The sequence below is a fragment of the Vulpes vulpes genome, chromosome 2 (genome assembly GCF_048418805.1).
Source record: "Vulpes vulpes isolate BD-2025 chromosome 2, VulVul3, whole genome shotgun sequence".
Taxonomy (NCBI): Eukaryota; Metazoa; Chordata; class Mammalia; order Carnivora; family Canidae; genus Vulpes; species Vulpes vulpes.
The window spans coordinates 102,336,952-102,357,158 of NC_132781.1; the positions used below are offsets into that span (position 1 = coordinate 102,336,952).

The following is a 20,207-nucleotide window of genomic DNA, read 5'->3' on the forward strand; positions in this document are numbered from 1 at the left end:
AATATTATTGCTAAATTAAGCAAGAGAAATCCCTTCTGATGACTGCTTTTAGTTGGCCGCAGCTCTTATTTCCCCTTTCATTCTGTTGATAACATTTCTATGATTATGTTAAAACTCAGAAATTATCTTGTGAGGTCCTTCTTTACTCTTTCATATTGGTAAACTTAAGGTTATTTCTTTGGTTCTTTAGGCTTCTATTTTCTTCTGTCATCTGTATGCCTGTGATTTCTTAGTCTTTCTCTCCAGCCCTTCTGTTAAGGGTTGGCTACATGGCCAACCGTTTTCTCTGTTTCTCCTTTTTTTGTAAAGGTTGACAAAAATTACCTGGGGTAAAATCTTTTCACAAACTCCAGACTATTTCCTATGTACCTAATAATATTAGCATGAAGTAATCCATATAATCAGTAACCATGGTGATCTGTAAGGTAGTAAGTATATCAAAATTCCTGTGGATTAATATGACAGAACTGAAGAGCAGGGGCACCTGGGTGGCCCAGTGGTTGAACCATCTGCCTTTGGAAATTCGTTTATATTTCCTTGATATTGGTGGTGATCTCTTCTTTTTCATTCGTGATTTTATTAGTGTATTTTCTCTTGTTTTTAATAAGACTGGCTAATGGTTTATCTATCCTACTGATTCTTTCAAAGAACCAACTCCTAGTTTTGTTGATTTCTTCCACAGTACTTTTGCTAGTTCATTGAGTTCTGCTCAAATCTGTATTAACTCTCTTCTTCTGCTGGGTGTAGGTTTTTTGCTGTCCTTTCTCCAGTTCCTTTAGGAGCAAGTTTAGCTTGTGTACTTGAGGGTTCTTTTTTCCAATTTTTTGAGGGATACTTGCATTGTGATGTATTTCCTTCTTACGACTGCTTTTGCTGTATCCCATAGATTTTGAACGGTTGTATCTTCATTTTCACTAGTTTCCATGAAACGTTTTCATTCTTCTCTAATTTCCTGGTTTTCCCATTCATCTTTTAGCAGGGTGCTCTTTCACCTTCATGTGTTTGAGTTTCTTCCAAATTTCTTCTTGTGATTTAGTTCTAGTTTCAAAGCATTATGGTCTGAAAATAAGCAGGGGACAATCCCAATCTTTTGGTATCGGTTAAGACCTGATTTGTGACCCAGTATGTGGTCTATTCTGGAGAAAGTTCCATGTACACTTGAGAAGAATGTGTATTTGGTTGCGTTTAGATGTAACGTTCTGTAAATATCTGTGAAATCATCTGGTGCAGTGTATCATTTAAAGCTCTTGTTTCTTTGGAAATGTTGGGCTTAGAAGATGTGTCATTTGCACAAAGCTCTGTGTTGAAGTCTCCCAGTATTAGTGTATTATTATCTAAGTATGTCTAAACTTTGGTTATTAATTGATTCACCAGCTCCCATATTAGGTACATAAATATTCATGATTGTTAGGTCCTCTTGTTGGATAGATCCTTTAAGTATGATATAGTGTCCCTCTTAATCTCTCACTACAGTCTTCAGGGTAAATTTTAGTTTATCTGATATAAGGATGGCTACCCCTGCTTTCTTTTGAGGACCATTTGAATGGTAAATGGTTCTCCAACCTTTTATTTTCAGGCTGTGGTGTCCTTACGTCTAAAATGAGTCTCTTGTAGACAGCAAATAGATGGGTCTTGCTTTATTTTGGGGTGGGGGGAGGTTGCTTTTTTGTCCAGTCTGAAACCCTGCACCTTTTGTTGGGGTCATTAAGCCCATTCACGTTCAGAGTTACTACTGAAAGATGTGTATTTAGTGTCATCATAATACCTATTCAGACCCTGTTATTGTGGATTGTTTCCTTGGACTTCCTCTTTCTATTACAGAGTGCCCCTTAATATTTTTGCAGAGCTGGTTTGGTGGTCACGTATTCTTTCAGTTTCTGCCTATCTTGGACGCTCTTTATCTCTCCTTCCATTCTGAATGAGAGCCTTGCTGGATAAAGTATTCTTGGCTGCAGATTCTTCTCATTTAGGACCCTGAATGTATCCTGCCAGCCCTTTGTGGCCTGCCACGTGTCTGTGGAGAGGTCTGCTGTTACCCTAATTCTCCTCCCCATAAAAGTAAGGGATTTTTGTCTCTTGCTGCTTTAAGGATCTTCTCTTTATCTTTGTAATTTACAAGTTCACTATTAAATGTCAGGGTGTTGAATGGTGTTTATTGATTTTAGGGGGAATCTCTCTACCTCCTGAATCTGAATGCCTGTTTCCCTTCCCAAGTTAAGGAAGGTCTCACCTATGATTGTTCAAATACACTTTCTGGTCCTCTGTCCCTCTCAGCACCCTCTGGAACCCCAATTAAAGGTAGATTTTTCCTTCTGAGGCTGTCATTTATTTCCCTTAACCTTTCCTCATGATATTTATTTATTTATTTATTTATTTATGTATGTATGTATGTATGTATGTATGTATGTATGTATGTATGTATTATAGTCACAGAGAGAGAGAGAGGCAGAGACACAGGCAGAGGGAGAAGCAGGCTCCATGCACCGGGAGCCCGACGTGGAATTCGATCCCGGGTCTCCAGGATCGCGCCCTGGGCCAAAGGCAAGCGCCAAACCGCTGCGCCACCCAGAGATCCCAACCTCAATGTTTATAGTAGCAATGTCCACAATATCCAAACTGTGGAAGGAGCCAAGATGTCCTTCAACAGAGGAATGGATAAAGAAGGTGTGGTATGGGGCCCCTGGGGGGCTCAGCGGTTCAGCGTCTGCCTTTGGCTCAGGGCATGATGCTGCGATCTGGGAAGAGTCCCATGTCCGGCTCCCTGCATGGAGCCTGCTTCTCCCCCTGCCTGTGTCTCTGCCTCTCTCTCTCATGAGTAAATAGATGAATTCTTTTTAAAAAAAGATGTGGTATACATACAAAATGGAATATTACAGGGGATCCCTGGGTGGCGCAGCGGTTTGGCGCCTGCCTTTGGCCCAGGGCGCGATCCTGGAGACCCGGGATCGAGTCCCACATCGGGCTCCCGGTGCATGGAGCCTGCTTCTCCCTCTGCCTATGTCTCTGCCTCTCTCTCTCTCTCTGTGTGTGTGTGACTATCATAAATAAATAAAAAATTTAAAAAAAATGGAATATTACTCAGACATCAGAAAGGATGAATACCTACCATTACATCAATGGGCATGGTACTATAGGATATCAGGCTGAAACAAGTCAACTGGAGAAAGACAATGATCATATGGTCTCCCTCATAGGTGGAATATAAGAAATGGTGCAAGGAGGGGAAACTGAATGGGGTAAAATCAGAGAGGAAGACAAACCATGAGAGACTCAACTCCAGAAAACATACTGAAGGTTGCTGAAAGGGAAGTGAATGGGGGGATGGGGTAAATCGGTGATGGTCATGAAGGAGGGCATGTGACGTGATGAGCACTGGGTGTTACATGCAACTGATGAATTATCAAAAACTCTATCTGAAAATGATGACCCTTCTAAATGTTGGCAACTTGAATTTAAATTTAAAAACATAATGTATCCTTAACATAGTTTGAATGGGTGTACTTATATGCCAATTTTTAAAAAAAACAGTACTGTATTTTCTCTTCCTTCTGATTTTTCTTAATAACAATTTTCTCTAGCTTACTTTATAAGGAGAATATAGTATGCAATACATATAACACACAAAACATAGGTTAATTGACTGTTTTGGTACAATAAATATTCTGGTCAACAGCAGATTAGTAGTAGTTAAGTGCTGGGGAATCAAAAGTTCACAGATTTTACACAGAGGATCAGTGCCCCTAAGCTCCACATTATTCAAAGGACAATTGTATTAGTGTTGATTTTCTGATTGGCAGGGTTGTACGGTAGCTATGTGGAATGTACTGACTTGCAGGATATAGGGGCCACAGGAATTGGGCACAATTTAACAATTTACCCCAAACCATTCTGGAGGGAAAAGGTCATTTTCTCTATTTTTTTCTTTTCTCTAATTTTAAGACTCTTCTCAAAAAGTAAATTAAAAAAAAAAAAGAAAAGATAAAAAGCCTTAGGCATATCTTTTTCACCATGAGGAAAGAGCTATGAATAATAAGTATTTAAAATTAAAATTAATTTAATTAATTAATTAAATGACCATTTTAATGGTCAGCGCCATTAAAATTATACACAGGTTTTATGGCACTATAAAAATTGAAATGCATACAAACATTGGTGATAGCTTTAGCAGCAGTATATCAAAATGATATGTGTCTAAATCCATATGTCTAGTAATAAAACATGGAAAATACAAAAAAAAAAAACTATCAATTACCAGCCCCGAAACATTATTGACAACTTGGTCTGATCTATTTGGGCAGATTGGAGCCTATAAAACTCAATAATGCTGGTTTCCATGTACAATATATGCTTAAAAGTTAATCAGATGCCAAGAAACATAGCTTAAAATAATATATAAACTTTCATTACACATGATATAACAAAATTTCCTTTAATAAAGATTTTTTGTACATCAGACATTTACTGGGAAACAATTAAAATGTTATGTTAAACATCTAGGTAATAAGCTTTTACTATATATCTTTCAGATCATATACTTTCTATTGAAAATCTCTACATATTCTCGTGATGCTTGCAGTACTAGATCTTGATTTACATTTGATTCGTCAGTAGGTCCTAAAGGAGAGGATCTACAGAATCCTGATTCTAATTCATGAGCAACTGAAAAAGAGAAAGAATAATATTCTTTATCTGAAATACTTTGTAGTTAACTAGAAGTTAGTAAAAAAAAGGTTGGAATCTTCTGAGTGTTAAAAGAATGAAAAATATCTACATAAGTATAATATAAAATACAAAATTACTATTAAATCAAGTTTGCTCACGATTGCCCATTGAATTAATTACTACTATGGATAAATACTAGAGCTTCTGGTTTTCTCATTACAAGATGAGATTGCAAGCTGATGGCACAGTCCACCCCTGAACAATCATATACTATCAACTGAAAAATCAAAGAGGCAATACCTAGAGTCAAATATACCATGACAGGTTTAAAACAAGACATTATAAGAACACACAGAAGGGACATCCTGGTTTTCTATCAATATTGTCTGCTTTTCGGTGGAGGGAATAGGAAGGCTGATCCCTGAAAGATTACTCTCTGCAAAGCACAGAGAAGGCTCACCAATGTGGCAAGAACCAAATTGATTTGGGTGTTTGTATTCCATGCTAAGAAACCTGGAATTTTACCCAATGGCAAAACCAGTGGCTGGAGATTGAAATGTCACCTGTCAAGGGACAGCTATATGAACTATATAATTGCTTAACTAAGTATTGCTAAGACAAGTCTGGTCTGTTTGGTCTTCTACCACTAGCAGAAACAAGAATCTGAGAACACCCACATTTTCAGATTGACAGTTCCATAGCGATGGCACAAGTGAAGGAAGATTACAGCCAAAAGTCCTAAGAGGCACACAGGCTGCAGATTTTTAAAAAAGGTATGAAACACGATGACCAAATGAGTAATAAGTCTGTTATTCACTATGTTTGTTTTACATTTTTATTAGATATATCTAGACAAAATTTTAACAAGGAGAAGGGATGCCAGTTACTATTTGTGGTTTATTCCAGAAATTAATGACCATCTAAATTTGTACATATGGCAACATACCTTCTTTTAGTTCTCCGGTTATACTGTCTTCCAATTCCTGCAGCATCTGAAATAAGTCAAACGTTACTTACAATATTCAAGTTAAACAAGAGACATTACTGTAGGAATTTTATTTTGCTTATGAAACGTGGTCTGGAAATGATACTTTTAGAGAGTAAAAGTTACAATTTGCTTAAATAGAAAGGTAATCACATAAATAAAATTAATCCCTACTTATTTTAATCTGGATAAATGAGAAGAAACCTATAATGGTGTTTAGAGGAGTCTAAGGAAAAGTACAGTTAATATTGATCAATCGAATATACAGAATTTCTGGAAGAAGAGGACGATGGTGGAGGAGTAGGAGACCCTAGTTTTGTCTGGTGTCTGGGATTCAGCTACATAGGTATCAGATCATTCTGAACACCTGTGGACTCAGACAGAGATCCATGAAAAGATTTGTTGCAATTCTACAAATAGAACAGTGACTGCTTTCTGCAAGGTAGGAGCTGTGGAGAAATGAATCACAGGCATATATCAGAAGATTAAACCAGGGGGGCAGGGAGCCTCTGGAAGCCAGAAGGCAAGTCCTGGAAAGTGATATAGCAGCAGAGTGCACAACCAGAACTTTTAAGAGGTCTGTTCCAGTGAGGACATCCCTGTTTGAAAGGTGCTCAGGTGGCAACGGGGGGCAGCATCCTAAGTGGGACAGACAGTGTGGTCTCAGGATCCCGGGGGGGTGTGTCACAGAAGGAATGGGGGCGGTGCCTGAGTATGGCAGTTGCCAAGGCATTTGGCAGGGAAGCCAGTTGCAATCAGTGAGCCCAGGAGTGGGCATTCAGCTCAGTGTTGCCATAAACCCCAAACCGAGGAACAGTCAGGTGACCACTTTCCAAGCAGGGGTCCAGCAAGTGGCAAAACTGGGCAAGACCTCCTCCTTCCCCCTGGAGGCACAGCGTGAATGGGGGCTACAGGGGTCTGCAAAGTTTGGAAAATCAAAAGGGGGTCTGTGCTTGAGATAAAAATGCTTGGTCACAGGCTGGGTGAATACAGAGTGCAGACAGAAACCAGGGAGACACAGTAGGGAGTGAGATCTTTCTATTCCAGGGCTGGAGATTAGGAGGCCGCCATTTTCATTCTCATCCTCTAAAGCTGCCCAGAAAGCCTTCAGGGAACAAAAGCCACAGAGAGCAATCTGGAGCTGCTTACCTGGCCTGGCCCCCTGGCAAGGGTGGTGCAATCCCACCCTAAGCAAAGATACCTAAGAATCAGTGCAACAGGCCTCTCCCTCAGGAGGTCAGCAACAACACCTGCTAAGGCCAACTTTACTCATCATACAGAGCTGCAGAACTGCAGTGCTAGGAGCAAACAGTATATAGAACTCATGGCTATTTCTCAGGACTCCTTAGTCGTTCTATTTTAATTTTCTTTTTGCTTTCAACCAATTTCTTCGTTTATCAACTCTTACAATTTACCTTTTTACACTTGCATTCAATCCTTTCACTGCTTTTAATATTATTCCTATATATATTGAACTTTTTCTTTCTATATCATTTCAGGAAGTCGTTCCTTCTAAGAAATAGACTAAAGTACAACCAGAATCTACTATACTGCTCTATTCTCTTCATCTGTCTGATTATATTATTTTTAAAATCTATCTTAATTTTCATATTTACATTCTATCTCCTTTCATTGCGTTTAATTTTATTTTTGCATATAATGAAGTTTTTCTTTCTTTACAATTTTGCGATGTAGTTTCTTCTAACAAACAAACCAAAATATACTTAGGATATAGTATATTGCTCTGTTGTGTTCAACTGGCTGATAATATCCTTTTTATTTTGACTTTTAATTTCCATTTTTATACTTACATTCTATCCATTCATTGTATTTAATTTTATTTTTGTATATATACAAGGTTTTCTCTTAACCATTTGGGGATGCAATTTCCTAAAAAAAAAGACCAAAATTCACATAGGATCCAGTGTACTGCTCTGCTCTCTTCAGCTATCTAATTCTATTATCTCCTTCGTTAAACTTTAAATTGGCTTCAGGTCTCTTCTGATTTCTTTAGTGTACTTATCTGGGGTCATTCTTGATATTTTTATATTCTGTTCTCTCATTCATTTATTCTTCTCTGGACAGAATGACAGGATGGAAATATCACCACAAAGAACGAGAGGTAGTACTGACTGCCGGGAACCTAATCAGCATGGATAGAAGGAAGAGGCTGGAGCGAGAGTTAAGAATAAGGACCATCAAGATAATAGCTGGGCTTAAAAAACACACAGAGGACATTAGAGAATGCCTTTCTGGAGAAATAAAACAACTGATATCTAATCAAGTTGAAATAAAAAAGGTTAATCTTAGTGATATGCAATAAAAAATGAAGGTTCTAACTGCTAGGATAAATGAGGCTTCACAGAGAAGTAGAGATATAGAAGACAAAACAATGGAGAATAAAGAAGCTGAGGAAAAGTGAGAGAAACAACCACTGGACTATGACAAGAGAATTTGAGAGATGAGTCTTACCACACAGCAAAACAATGTTAGAATAATGGGGATCCCAGAAAAAGAGGGGAAGGAGGGGGCAGAAGGCATATTTGAGCAAATTATAGCAGAAATCTTCCCTCGTCTGGGGAAAGAAACAGGCACTCAAGTGCCAGGAGGCACAGAGAACCTTCCTCAAAATCGATAAAAAACAGGTCACTATCTCAACATATAATAGCAAAGCTTGCAACTTTCAGACACAAAGAGAAAATTCTGAAAGCAGCTTGGAACAGGCAGCCCTGAACCAAATTCCCAAAATAGGGTCTAAATACGGTACTAAGGGGTCCCTAGGTGGCCCAGTCACTTAAGTGCCTGCCTTCATTTCCTTAAGGAACGATCAACGTAATGTAATTATCTTTTCCCCAAAAGTCTTTTCCTAAATACTTGCTTCTGTGACCCTGGTTTATTTCCAGGTGAGAATTGAGTTAGATGGTAGAAAGAGCTTGCAATCCATTAATAAAGAGAACATATCTGCAATTGTATTTATACTTTTCCATTTATCAAAAACATAGGAGGGTAAGAAAATTATACACATAAAAACAACATATCAGCAAATTTTAATTCGAAGACTCATTAATTAGAAGGATTTTCTCATAACAGTTTGTTTCCAAAATACCAATCATAGAAATCTAAGGTTCCATTGGGGATACTGTAGGATTGAGGGACAAAAGTCTACAGCTGTAGTCTCCTCTCTCTTTTAGCTACACAGCTCCACTTGTCTCGGTTTTGTATAATACAGTTTAATGCAAAAACAGAAACAAAAAAACAAAACAAAACAAATTAAGTTCCATTCTTTGAAAAAAATATTTTTTTCCACAAGGTATCAAAGTCACTAATTTAGTCAAAGTCCCTACTTTTACATAAGAGACAAGAAGGCCTCAGAAAGATGGCAGTTTGCCTCAGGTCAAAAGACCAAAGAGTTGCAGGCCAGGAATGTGCTTTAGGTCCTCCTGAGCTGAGAGTTTTTATGCCAGTTACTTCATCATCTTCAGGAAAAATACCTACATTTTTAACTATAACTGACTGAAAATGAACACATAAAAGTTTGTCATGTGGCTCAATAACGACTAGGCATGAGGCACAAAACAGCTTTCTAATTAAATTATAAATTTTAAAGTCTAAAGTGTAATTTAAATTACAAATTTTAATGCTTTATGAGTAAAAATACAGCAATGGAAATGATCTTTACTCCTATTAGGAACAGTTAATAGACTGCATTTATAAGCACAAATTTTTTAAACCACAAGACACGGAATTTGAAGGAGAAAATCTTTAGTTGAACCAAAGAGGCTGAAATGGAGGAAACTCTTCCTGGAAAGAATTATTCTTTTCCTCCAGATAAAACTTGGTTTACCAAAATCAATCAACAAATGAGTTATCTATGTTGTGGATTATTAAACACAAAACAGATTTCTCTTTACCACCTAGTATGCTCTGTCCAACCTCTCATCATTATGAGAGTTGGTATGTACAAAAGGCAGGACTAACTTTAATTTAAATCCAGCCAGAAATTAGAGGTAAACCATCATTACCCACAAGTGGATTTATCTCTACCTCCCTCCCAGCAGGAAGGGAGATTTACCTCATGAGTGAATTGGGGAGAAGGCACTAGGCAGTGCTTATGAGATTCCAAATCTCTGTTTTGAAAAGATGTGCTCACCCATGGTAACATGAATTCAGGTCTGCTCTCATCTTCATGGGATGGGCATCAAACATTTGTTTCCTCCATTTACAACTGTGTGGGGAAGTGCCTAATTTGGGATAAAGAACTGGGAAGCCCACTGTGGCTACATACCCACCCAAACCACATCCTCCGATCCGTTAGCATGTATTAGTAACAAAGCTACTAAGTTTAACTCCATCTGCCTGACTCCTGTGCTCTGAACTCAGAAAAAGAAGAGCACTGTCATCTGCCACCTACCCCACCACAGCTCCAATGAGAGAAATGACCAGACAATACTTTGAAAAATGTTTCTTCTTGCTTGACTTTATAACAAACATTCATTGTTCAAAGCAACATATTTTGAAGAGGGAAAAGTTGGAAAGAACAATTTTAGAAACAAACAGAGAAAGTCAGACAAAACGAGGGACAGAGGAGTATGTTCCAAAAGAAAGAACAAGGCCACGAGACAGAGCCTCAGAAAAATAACGAAATGAAACAGAGATAAGGAGTCAGCCTGATAAAGAGTTCAAAGTAATGGTCACAGAGATGCTCAGCAAACGTGGAAGAATGGACGGATTCAGTGAGAACTTCAACAAAGAGAAAATATACAAAAGAACCAATTAGGGCTGCAGAATACAATAACTGAAATGAAAAATACACCAGACACAATCGACAGCAGATTAAAAGATGTGAAGAACAGATCAGCAATCTGCAAGAAAGGGTAGTAAAAATCATCCAAGCTGAAAAGAAAAAGAAGAAGGAATTTGAAAAATTAAGATACAGGGACCTCTGGAACAGCATCAAGTGTAATAAAACTCACATTAGAGAGGTCCCAGAAAAAGAAGAGAGAAAAGGGTGAAGACCTTATTTGAAGAAAGAATACCTAAAAACTTCCCTAACCTGGGGAAGAAAACGACCTCCAGGCCCAGGAAGCATTGCCAGTCCCAAATAAAAGGAACCCAAAGAGTTTCACACCAAGACACATAAAAAGTCAAAATTGAAAGAGAAAAGGAGAATCTTAAAAGCAGAAAAAAAAGAAAAGAAAAGAAAAGAAAAGAAAAGCAATTAGTTATATCAAAGCGAACCACTACAGTGGTTTTCAGCCGAAATTGTGGCATGCACTCTGGAAAACTGTGTGGAGGTTCCTCAAAGAGTTAAAAATAGACCTGCCCTACCACCCAGCAATTGCACTGCTGGGGATTTACCTCAAAGATACAGATGCAGTGAAACGGCAGGACACCTGCACCCCGATGTTCCTAGCAGCAATGTCCACAATAGCCAAAGTGTGGAAGGAGCCTCGATGTCCATCGAAAGATGAATGGATAAAGAAGATGTGGTCTATGTATACTTTGGAATATTACTCAGCCATTAGAAACGACAAATACCCACCATTTGCTTTGACATGGAGGGACCTCAAGGGTCTTGTGCTGAGTGAAATAAGTCCATCGGAGAAGGACAAACATTATAATGGTCTCATTCAATTGGGGAATATAAAATTTAGTGAAAGGGAATAAAGGGAAAGGAGAGAAAATGAGTGAAAATATCGGTGAGGGTGACAAAACATGAGAGACACCTAACTCTGGGAAATGAACAAGGTGTAGTGTAAGGGGAGGTGGGCGGAGGGTTGGGGTGACTGGGTGATAGGCACTGAGCGGGGCACTTGGGATGAGCACTGGGTGTTATGCTAAATGTTGGCAAATTGAACTCCAATTAAAATCAGAGAAGGACAAACATTATATGGTCTCATTCATTTGGGGAATATAAATAATAGTGAAAGGGAATAGAAGGGAAGAGAGAAGAAATGGGTAGGAAATATCAGAAAGGGAGACAGAACATGAAGACTCCTACCCCTGGGAAATGATCTAGGGGAGGTGGAAGGGGAGGAGGGCAGGGGATGGGGGTGAATGGGTGACGGGCACTGAGGGGGGCACTTGACGGGATGAGCACTGGGTGTTATTTTGTATGTTGGCAAATTGAACACCAATAAAAAATAAATTTATTATATAAAAAGAAAGTTCAAAAAAAAAAAAGAAAAGAAATTATGGCATGATATTTTCCAAGTGCTAAGAGGAAAAAACCTAGGATATTTTTGGCAGGTTTATAATTCAGAACTGAAAGAAAGATAAAGAGTTTCCCACACAAAACTTAAAGAAGTTCATCACCACTAAATAGGTCTTATAAGAGATGTTAAAAGGACTTCTTTAATCAGAAAAGGCCAGGGTACCTGGATGGCTGTCAGTGAACAGTCTCCCAGGACCCTGGGACCAAGCTCTGCAAGGGACTCCCTGTTTGTTCCCTGCTCAGAGAGGAGCCTGCTTCTCCCTCTCCCTCTGCCCCTCCCTCCCCTTCACTTTGGTTCTCACTCACTCTGCTTCTGAAAGAAAGAAAGAAAGAAAGAAAGAAAGAAAGAAAGACCATAACTAGAAATAAGAAAATAATGAGACAGTTTTATCGTAAAAGCAAACATACAGTAAAGGTAATAGACCAATCATTTTTATAAAGCCAGTATGAGGGTTACAAGACAAAAGGAATAATATCAATTAGATCTACAGTAACTAGTTAAGGGATACACAAAATACAAAGGTGTAAACTATGACATCAAATTTATAAAACAAGGCAGGGTGTAAAAATGCAGTGTTTTTAAAGTCTGTTTGAACTGAAGTAACCATCAACTTAAAAGAGATTGCTATACATACACAGGATGTTATATATGAACTTCATGGTAATCACAAACCAAATATTTATAACGGATACACAAAAGGAAGAAAAGCATCCAAACATAATACTAAAAGTCATCGAATCAGAAGAGAATAGAGCAAGAAAACAAGGAAGTCGAATGAAAGAACAAGACTAAGGCTTCATTTAACATGAGTCTATGCTACATTTTTCTACATTAATAAAACCATGAGTATAGTAACAAAATCATAAGCCTATGTGCATTGATTGAAATGGGTATGTTAACAACAATGATACACAATGGAAATGAGTTGTTATTAAAGGCTCCCTATCACTGCCATCTTAGTCATCAATCATTCAAGTGATGGCATCAAGGTAAATATATGTGAATTTCATTTGAAATATCCAATTATTTGTGGGGTGCCTGGGTGGCTCAGTCAGTTAAGTGTCAGAATCTTGATTTTGGCCCAGGTCATGATCTTAGGGTCATGAGATCCGGCTCCACTCTGAGCATGCAGCCTGCCCAATAGTCTCTCTTCTCTCTTTCCCATTGCCCTTTACCACCTGCTTGCTTTCCTTCATTTTCTCTCTCTCTCTCTGTCTCTCTCTCTCTCTCTCTATCTCTAAAAAAAAAAGAATCAAACATTTCCTTGACTTATTTAGAAAATCTCTACAGTTGCTCAGCAAGCCATTTTATAAAAATTGAACTAGAAGTAATATAAGTTAAAAAAAGTGTTATAAGAAAGCAATTAGGGATGTGCTCTTATGTAAGAAAATGCCAAAACTTACAACTTTTTTTAAACTGTTTTATTTATTTATTCATAAAAAGTACAGAGAGAGAAGCACAGACATAGGCAGAGGGAGAAGCAGGCTCCCTATTGGGATCCTGTTGCGCGACTCAATCCCAGGACCCCTGGATCATGACCTGAGCCAAAGGCAGATACATGCTAAACCACTGAGTCACACAGGTGCCACCAAAACATAGAACTATCAATTTAGTGTTACAAGTTTATTTAATTCATAAAAAGGACTTACCGTGGCATCGTTAAAATAATAAATATCCCTACATGGTGAAGCGTTTGGATTCTAATCATTCACTTATGCATAGGGGTGGAAAATTGGGTTACAGCAAACTTTAAACATATTATAAACTATTGCTAATCAGAGAATAAGTCAAAGCATCTAAGTGTACTTTGGGTTCGTAGGTAATAATATTTACTTTCCAAAATCCAATTTAACATAGCTTTTCAAGGAAATGGGTCTGTTTGGGGGTGCCTTGGTAACTCAGTTGGTTAAGCATCCAACTCTTGATTCCAGCTCAGATCATCATCTCGGAGTCATGGGATCAAGCCCTGAGTCAGGCTCCACACTCAGTGGGGAACCTGCTGGAGATTCTCCCCCTCTCTCTGCCTCTCTCCCCACTAATGGGCACACTCTCTTCTCTCTCAGATACATAAAATTTTAAAAAATAAGAAGATAAAACGTGACAGTTTAGTTGTATTTATTGAATAAAGGTAATAATAGGTATCTCTTGACAATAAGCGCTCCAGGAGCTTTAAAAAAATACCATAAAATTTCTGTCCCATTTCCTTATTAGCACAAAGCAGTATAACTTTTACTTAATGAGTATTATTCAGTTAACTCAGAATTTCACCAAATTAAAAACAAAAATTTTATTGGAAATCTGAAACTCAAGAGAAGAAAGATAATATAACTAACCTTGATCAAGTGAGTTTCAATGCTGCGAACTGAAGTCTGCGGCCTTGAGGTAGGAATCATTACATTTTCTCTTGGAGTAACATTTCTATCCAGCAGTAAACTACTAGTCAAATTTCCAACATAAGGCCCTTCCAAGACTGGTCCCATAGTAGGAGTGCTGTGGAAAGGTCTGTTCTGCTGTCTCTCCACCAGATATTTGGTAGTGGTACCTTCCAGCCTCTCGTTTGTCCTGTGAAGATTACGCAACACAGGTGCTTAGTATTTCATTTCTACCCAAATCATTCCTGCATGACCTGCATTTTTTTAAGTTTCCATAATAGCAAACAGACTGTGCAGTAAACAGTGTTTTAACACTGAAAATGTGACAGAGCAGAGCTACTATATATACTTATAGGTTTAAAATTATTCCAAATGAGTATATATGATTCCAGGGATAACTAACAAATTAGGGGAGGGAAAGAAATGGCTGACAGTGATGTACATGGATTGACAGGTAATACTTGCTACCTTCTGGAATGGCTGTAATTACAAGATTCTGGAGAATGCCATTACACATATTTGTATTTAGTAAACCAGTTCAGAACATAAAAACAAACCATCCCTCAAAGACATTTTCAAGGATGTGCTTTCACCACTCTTGTACATTTTACTCATTGCCTCAGAGAAATTGAGGGTTTCGCACCGAGGAATACCTCAGACCAACAACCTCTAGGGGCCAGGTAGATGGCAGAGCAGTGATCAGAAGGACTGAAACAGCTCCAGAGGCAATTAGCTGATAACACACTTACCAAGGCCCTGGAAGTAGAATCTGCCCTTTTTGTCTTCCACACACCTCCTCATGCCCACCATGATGCTATTTTTAGCCACGTTGGGATTTATACTGCCTTTCACCCCAATGTGAATCTTTCTCTATTTCACAGGCATACTTTCATATAAAGTAGAAAACCTACAAAGGTTTCCCCCACCCTCAGGCTCTCTAGTGATAATACCAAAGACACAATCAAGAAAGTTAATTTATCAACCTGCCAGGATGTATAGAATTGGCACTTGATCTTTTGGGTTAAAGGTGTAATCTTCCAAAAATGAACTCATTAATATTTCTATTTAGGGTAATTCTGACAAAAAACTTTACAGTAACATGCTGTCTAAATACCCACTACTTGCTTCGACGTGGATGGAACTGGAGGGTATTAGGCTGAGTGAAATAAATCAATCGGAAAAGGACAAACATTATATGGTCTCATTCATTTAGGGAATATAAAAATTAGTGAAAGGGAATAAAGGGAAAGGAGAGAAAATGAGTGAAAATATCAGTGACGGTGACAAAACACGAGACACACCTAACTCTGGGAAACAAACAAGGGATGGTGGAAAGGGAGGTGGGCAGGGGGTTGGGGTGACTGGGTGATGGGTACTGAGGGGGGCACTTGGGCTGGATGAGCACTGGTTGTTATGCAATATGTTGGCAAATTGTTATGCAGCATGTTGGCAAATTGAACTCCCCCCAAAAAATTTAAAAAAACAACAACTTTTAAGTAGGGTTGTAAAGATGCAGGTATGTGAATCTGCTTTTTCCACTATAAATTTTATGAAATTTAAATATAGACACGTATTCCCAATGAAAATTTAGTGTTCTAATTGAAATATACCATAATTGTAAAATACATGCTGGGTTTTTAAGACTTCGAATGAAAAAAAATATGAAATATCTCAGTAATAATTTTATATTGATCACAAGTTGAAAGGATATTTTTTGATGTATTGTGTTAAACAAAATATATCAACTTTAAAAAACTAATATGCTGTCTAAATTATAAAGTTTTAAACAATTAGGTTGTAAAGATAGAGTAACTGAAAATATTAACGGTAAAAAGTAAAATCATATAAACCACCCCCCCCCCAAAAAAAAAGAGGAGAGAGGCAAACTATCCTGGATGAACATAAAATGGTAAGTTTATTTACAAAAGTTATTTTTCAAAATTATACTATCCAGTTGGCTTTCACTTCCTACTAATCTCATGAACCCATCTCCATAAAAATTATGCTTTAGAGGCAAATCAATAAGCTAAATCTATTTTCATTGATTCTGTTTTAACTTACTTGCTCAGTTTTTCTGTCAATGACATTCGCATTTCTGATTCTTCTAGGTAGAGTTGCCTGTACTTTTCCAATTCTATTTTAAGTTCCTGAGAATTTCTTATTTTGGATTGAAGTTCAGATTCCAGCTCTTCAATTCTGAGTGCCACTTGACTTCTTATTGAAGCATCATGACTTGCTCTTAACTGCTCTAAGTTTTCTTGAGATGCTGCTCGTCTCTAAAGCAAATTAAAAGCACAGTTTTAAAACAGCTAAAACTTGAGTAATTATAGTATATTTCTTTCCTTTAGTTGGGAGTCAATGATTCAGAGAGCAATTTTAAATGTGTAAAAAAAGCTGAAGTGTAAAATATTTATCACCAATGTCACCTGAATTAAATCTGAATGATAAAAATAAAGTTTAATCATTCTTATATTAGTACTCATGCAATCTGATACTTCAAAGAACAAGAGAATCAATTAAAAATTTTAAAAAGTGCATAATACAACTTGAGAATCACCCGCTTCTTGATTTCTGCTCAGAGCATGTTCTCAGTCAGAGGTCCTGAGGCCAAGCCCTGTGTCGCACCCAGTATAGAGTCTACCCAGGATTCATTCTCTCTCTCTGTCTCTCAGTCTCTCTCTCTCTCTCTCTCCCCCTCTGCCAATCCCCCTGCTCATGTTCAATAAATAAATAAGGAAATAAATAAATAAATGATATCTTCAAAAAGGAAGAATAACCCAGGAATGGAACATGGAGCCCAATGCAGGGCTTGATTTCACAAACCTGAGACCAAGACCTGAGCTGAGATCAACAGTCTGCTGCTTAACCAACTGAGCCACCCAGATACTCCATGGTAAAAGTTTTATTTTTTTAAATTTATTTTCTTTTAAAGAGTTTATTTTATTTATTCATGAGAGCCCGAGAGAGAGAGAGAGAGAGAGAGAGAGAGAGGCAGAGACACGGACAGAGAAGAAGGAGGCTCCACGCTGGGAGCCCAATGTGGGACTTGATCCCGGGACTCCAGGATCACGCCCTGGGCCAAAGGCAGGTGCTAAAACCACTGGGCCACCCAGGAATCCCCATGGCAAAAGTTATATTTTATTTTATTTTTTTCCCCCATGGTAAAAGTTTTAAATCACAATTTTTTCTTTTCCTCTTAATAGTCTTGTTTCAGGGGATCCCTGGGTGGCTCAGCGGTTTACCACCTGCCTGCGGCCCAGGGTGTGATCCTGGAGTCCCAGGATCAAGTCCCACATCAGGCTCCCTGCATGGAGCCTGCTTCTCCCTCTGCCTGCGTCTCTGCTTCTCTCTCCCTCTCTATGTGTATCTCCTGAATACATAAATAAAATCTTAGAAAAATAGTCTTGTTTCATACATACTGGTCATAAAAATAAAAATGATTCTCTCCTGAGAATCACTCTGAAAGATCAATTTAGTGAGAATAATGATGAAAACTGAAATCTTTACAGGGAGGAACGAATGCCTCCAGAAATATACCAAACAGATTGCTGTAAAGGAAGCAGAGGAAACATACACAATGCATATAACCAAAGTGTAATTTGTAATGAAATAAATGAAAGCATATCACAGATCAGTAAACTAACCTGTAAAAATAGATTGACTTCTTTTAATCTTTCTTCTACAATCAATCTTGCTCTCTGGTCAATCTCCCACTTATAATACTTTTCTACTTGAATGCCTTCTTCCACATTGACTTCTGCATGACTTCTGAGGTTTACTACTTTTTCTTCCAAGTTCTTTTTAATCTGTTTTAGTTTCTCACATTCCCTCTCTGTTGCCATCATAGATAATAACTCCTGTTGAAGAACTTGATTTTTTGCATCCAGGTGTAGACATCTTGAAGATTCAGTTTCCAATCTTGCTCTAAGATCACCAATCTGCATGAATAGAACAATACAGTTTGGAAATGGAATGAAATTAGTTTAACTCAAAACTATAACCAACATTTTAAAAAACATTTTATGTTTAAGTCTCTGCACTGAATCATAGGCTCGAATTCATACCATCAAGATCAAGAGTCAAATGCTCTACTGACTGAGTCAGCCAGGTGCTCCCATTTTAAAATAAATTCATTTGCAATAAAATATAATCTGTATTGTAGTAGTCTTAGAATGTGGAACCCTGAAGCACTTAGAAAATTAAGAACAAAGTTAAAACCACTAGGAGTTACTAAAAAAAGATCTCTGCTATCATTGTCTTTGCCATACAACATTTGTACTTCATTTTATGCTTTCATTTTTCTATGACTGCTTCAGATCTTTCCTCCATAAAATAACTGTAAGTCACCTCTTAGTATAAAGTCTCTTACATAGGCAAATTGAATTCAAATAAAATTTTAAAAAAGAAAAGAAAGTCTCTGGCCCCTTCCCCCATCCTAACACACCATAATTTTTAAAAATTATTTATTCATGAGACACATAGAGAGAAGCAGAGATATAGGCAGAGGGACAAGCTCCACAGGGAGCCCAATGAAGGACTCGATCCCAAGGCCCTAGGATCATGCCTTGAACCAAAGACAGATACGCAAACCACTGAGCCATTCGAGTTTCCCAATGAATACTCCCATTAATTTTTAAAAAGTTTTAGTAATATCATATTGACTTATGTAGGTCTGAACCAATAAATGCTTCCTAAGAGAAGACTTTGAAAATAAGACTCTAATTATTGAATCTATAAATACTGATTCTACGCCACAAGCCTTTTTCTGAATTACAAATGATTTACATTAATTTGAATTGCATTCCCAGGAGAAATGATTCTCAGGATTAAGAAACCACAGCTCTCAGTATAAGTGAGATGAACCATATGCTTTTGAACAACAACAACAACAAAAGCCCCACCTAATTGAATAGTATTATCTTATAATCCTCTGTTACTTCCCACAAAACAAGGGAACATACTAAGCACCAAGAACCACCACCGAAAAACCTGACAGGGTTTCAGTGATGCTGAGTTGGGAAGAACTTCTTTCTTCTGGATATGACTGATAAGACAGGGTAAGTGGATGTGGTGGTTTTATAAATTCTTTGACACTTCTCCCATGATAATCCCACCCCTTAAAATGTGCTGACCTTAGTAATTGGTTTCCAGTGAATAGAATTCGGCAGAACTGCTGTGTGATTTTTTAAGGCTAGGTTAAAAAATGTGATATAGCTTCCATTGACATTCTTCTTCTAGGGAAACTAACCCTTAGAATCTAGCTGCTATGGGGAAGCCCAGGCCACCTGGTGTGTCTTCATGTAGACATTGCAGCTGAGACTGACCCAGCTAACGTCCTTGCCAAAAGCCAGCCTCAATAGCCAAACATTTGCATGAACATGATTTTAGATGATTCTAGTCCCCAGCTTCCAGTCATCTCAGCTGACACCAAATGAAGAAGAAATGAGTTGGCCTTACTCGGCTTTGCCTAAACTAAACACTTGTGAACCAAATAAATGCTGTTTTGAGCAACTAGGTTTTGAGGTGGTTTATTATGCCGCAATAAATAACTGCCACAGGTACTGATATTAAACGTGGGGTGCTGCCATTAAAATATTTAAACCTGAACCTCCTTTGAACCGAGAGTTAGGTAGTAACTGAAAGGATGTAGGGGAGAGTAAGAATGAAAACCAAAAGGGCTTCTAACAGACTGTTAATGGAAACCTGATGGCCCTTGAAGAGGCTGACAGCAAAGGTTCCAGGCAAGTGAAGAAAATGACACTAGCGGAAAAGGAACTTGTGCCACAAACCACTTGAAAGTAAAACGGTACACAAAAGATAAACTAAACAAGGTCTATGCAGTATGAAAGACCCGGACTAACTGGGTGCAAATATTTTTTCCACATTTGTAGCCTTTCCATATGCTGAAATGTCAAATAATGCTAAAATAAAGAAATGCATTCTGGGTCAAGAGCAAATCTGGGAAAACATGGC

General features: G+C 38.0%; 1 protein-coding gene and 1 long non-coding RNA gene across 2 annotated transcripts in view; one reads left to right on the forward strand and one right to left on the reverse strand.

Moving 5' to 3' along the window:
• The first annotated feature begins 3,318 nt into the window (after nt 1-3,318).
• LOC140595955 (uncharacterized) lies at nt 3,319-10,797 on the forward strand. The gene is made up of 2 exons (XR_011997959.1): nt 3,319-5,435; nt 7,733-10,797. It is a non-coding gene; the product is annotated as an uncharacterized lncRNA (long non-coding RNA).
• LOC112912790 (uncharacterized) overlaps nt 4,414-20,207 on the reverse strand; it is a 143,780-nt gene continuing 127,986 nt past the window's right edge. The window contains exons 33-37 of the mRNA XM_072742372.1: nt 17,879-18,172; nt 16,296-16,510; nt 14,196-14,424; nt 5,609-5,654; nt 4,414-4,659 (exon numbers count right to left, since the gene is read on the reverse strand). Coding sequence (XP_072598473.1) covers nt 4,523-4,659; nt 5,609-5,654; nt 14,196-14,424; nt 16,296-16,510; nt 17,879-18,172 — 921 coding nt within the window. The 3' untranslated portion in view covers nt 4,414-4,522. The remainder of the gene's footprint in view (nt 4,660-5,608; nt 5,655-14,195; nt 14,425-16,295; nt 16,511-17,878; nt 18,173-20,207) is intronic.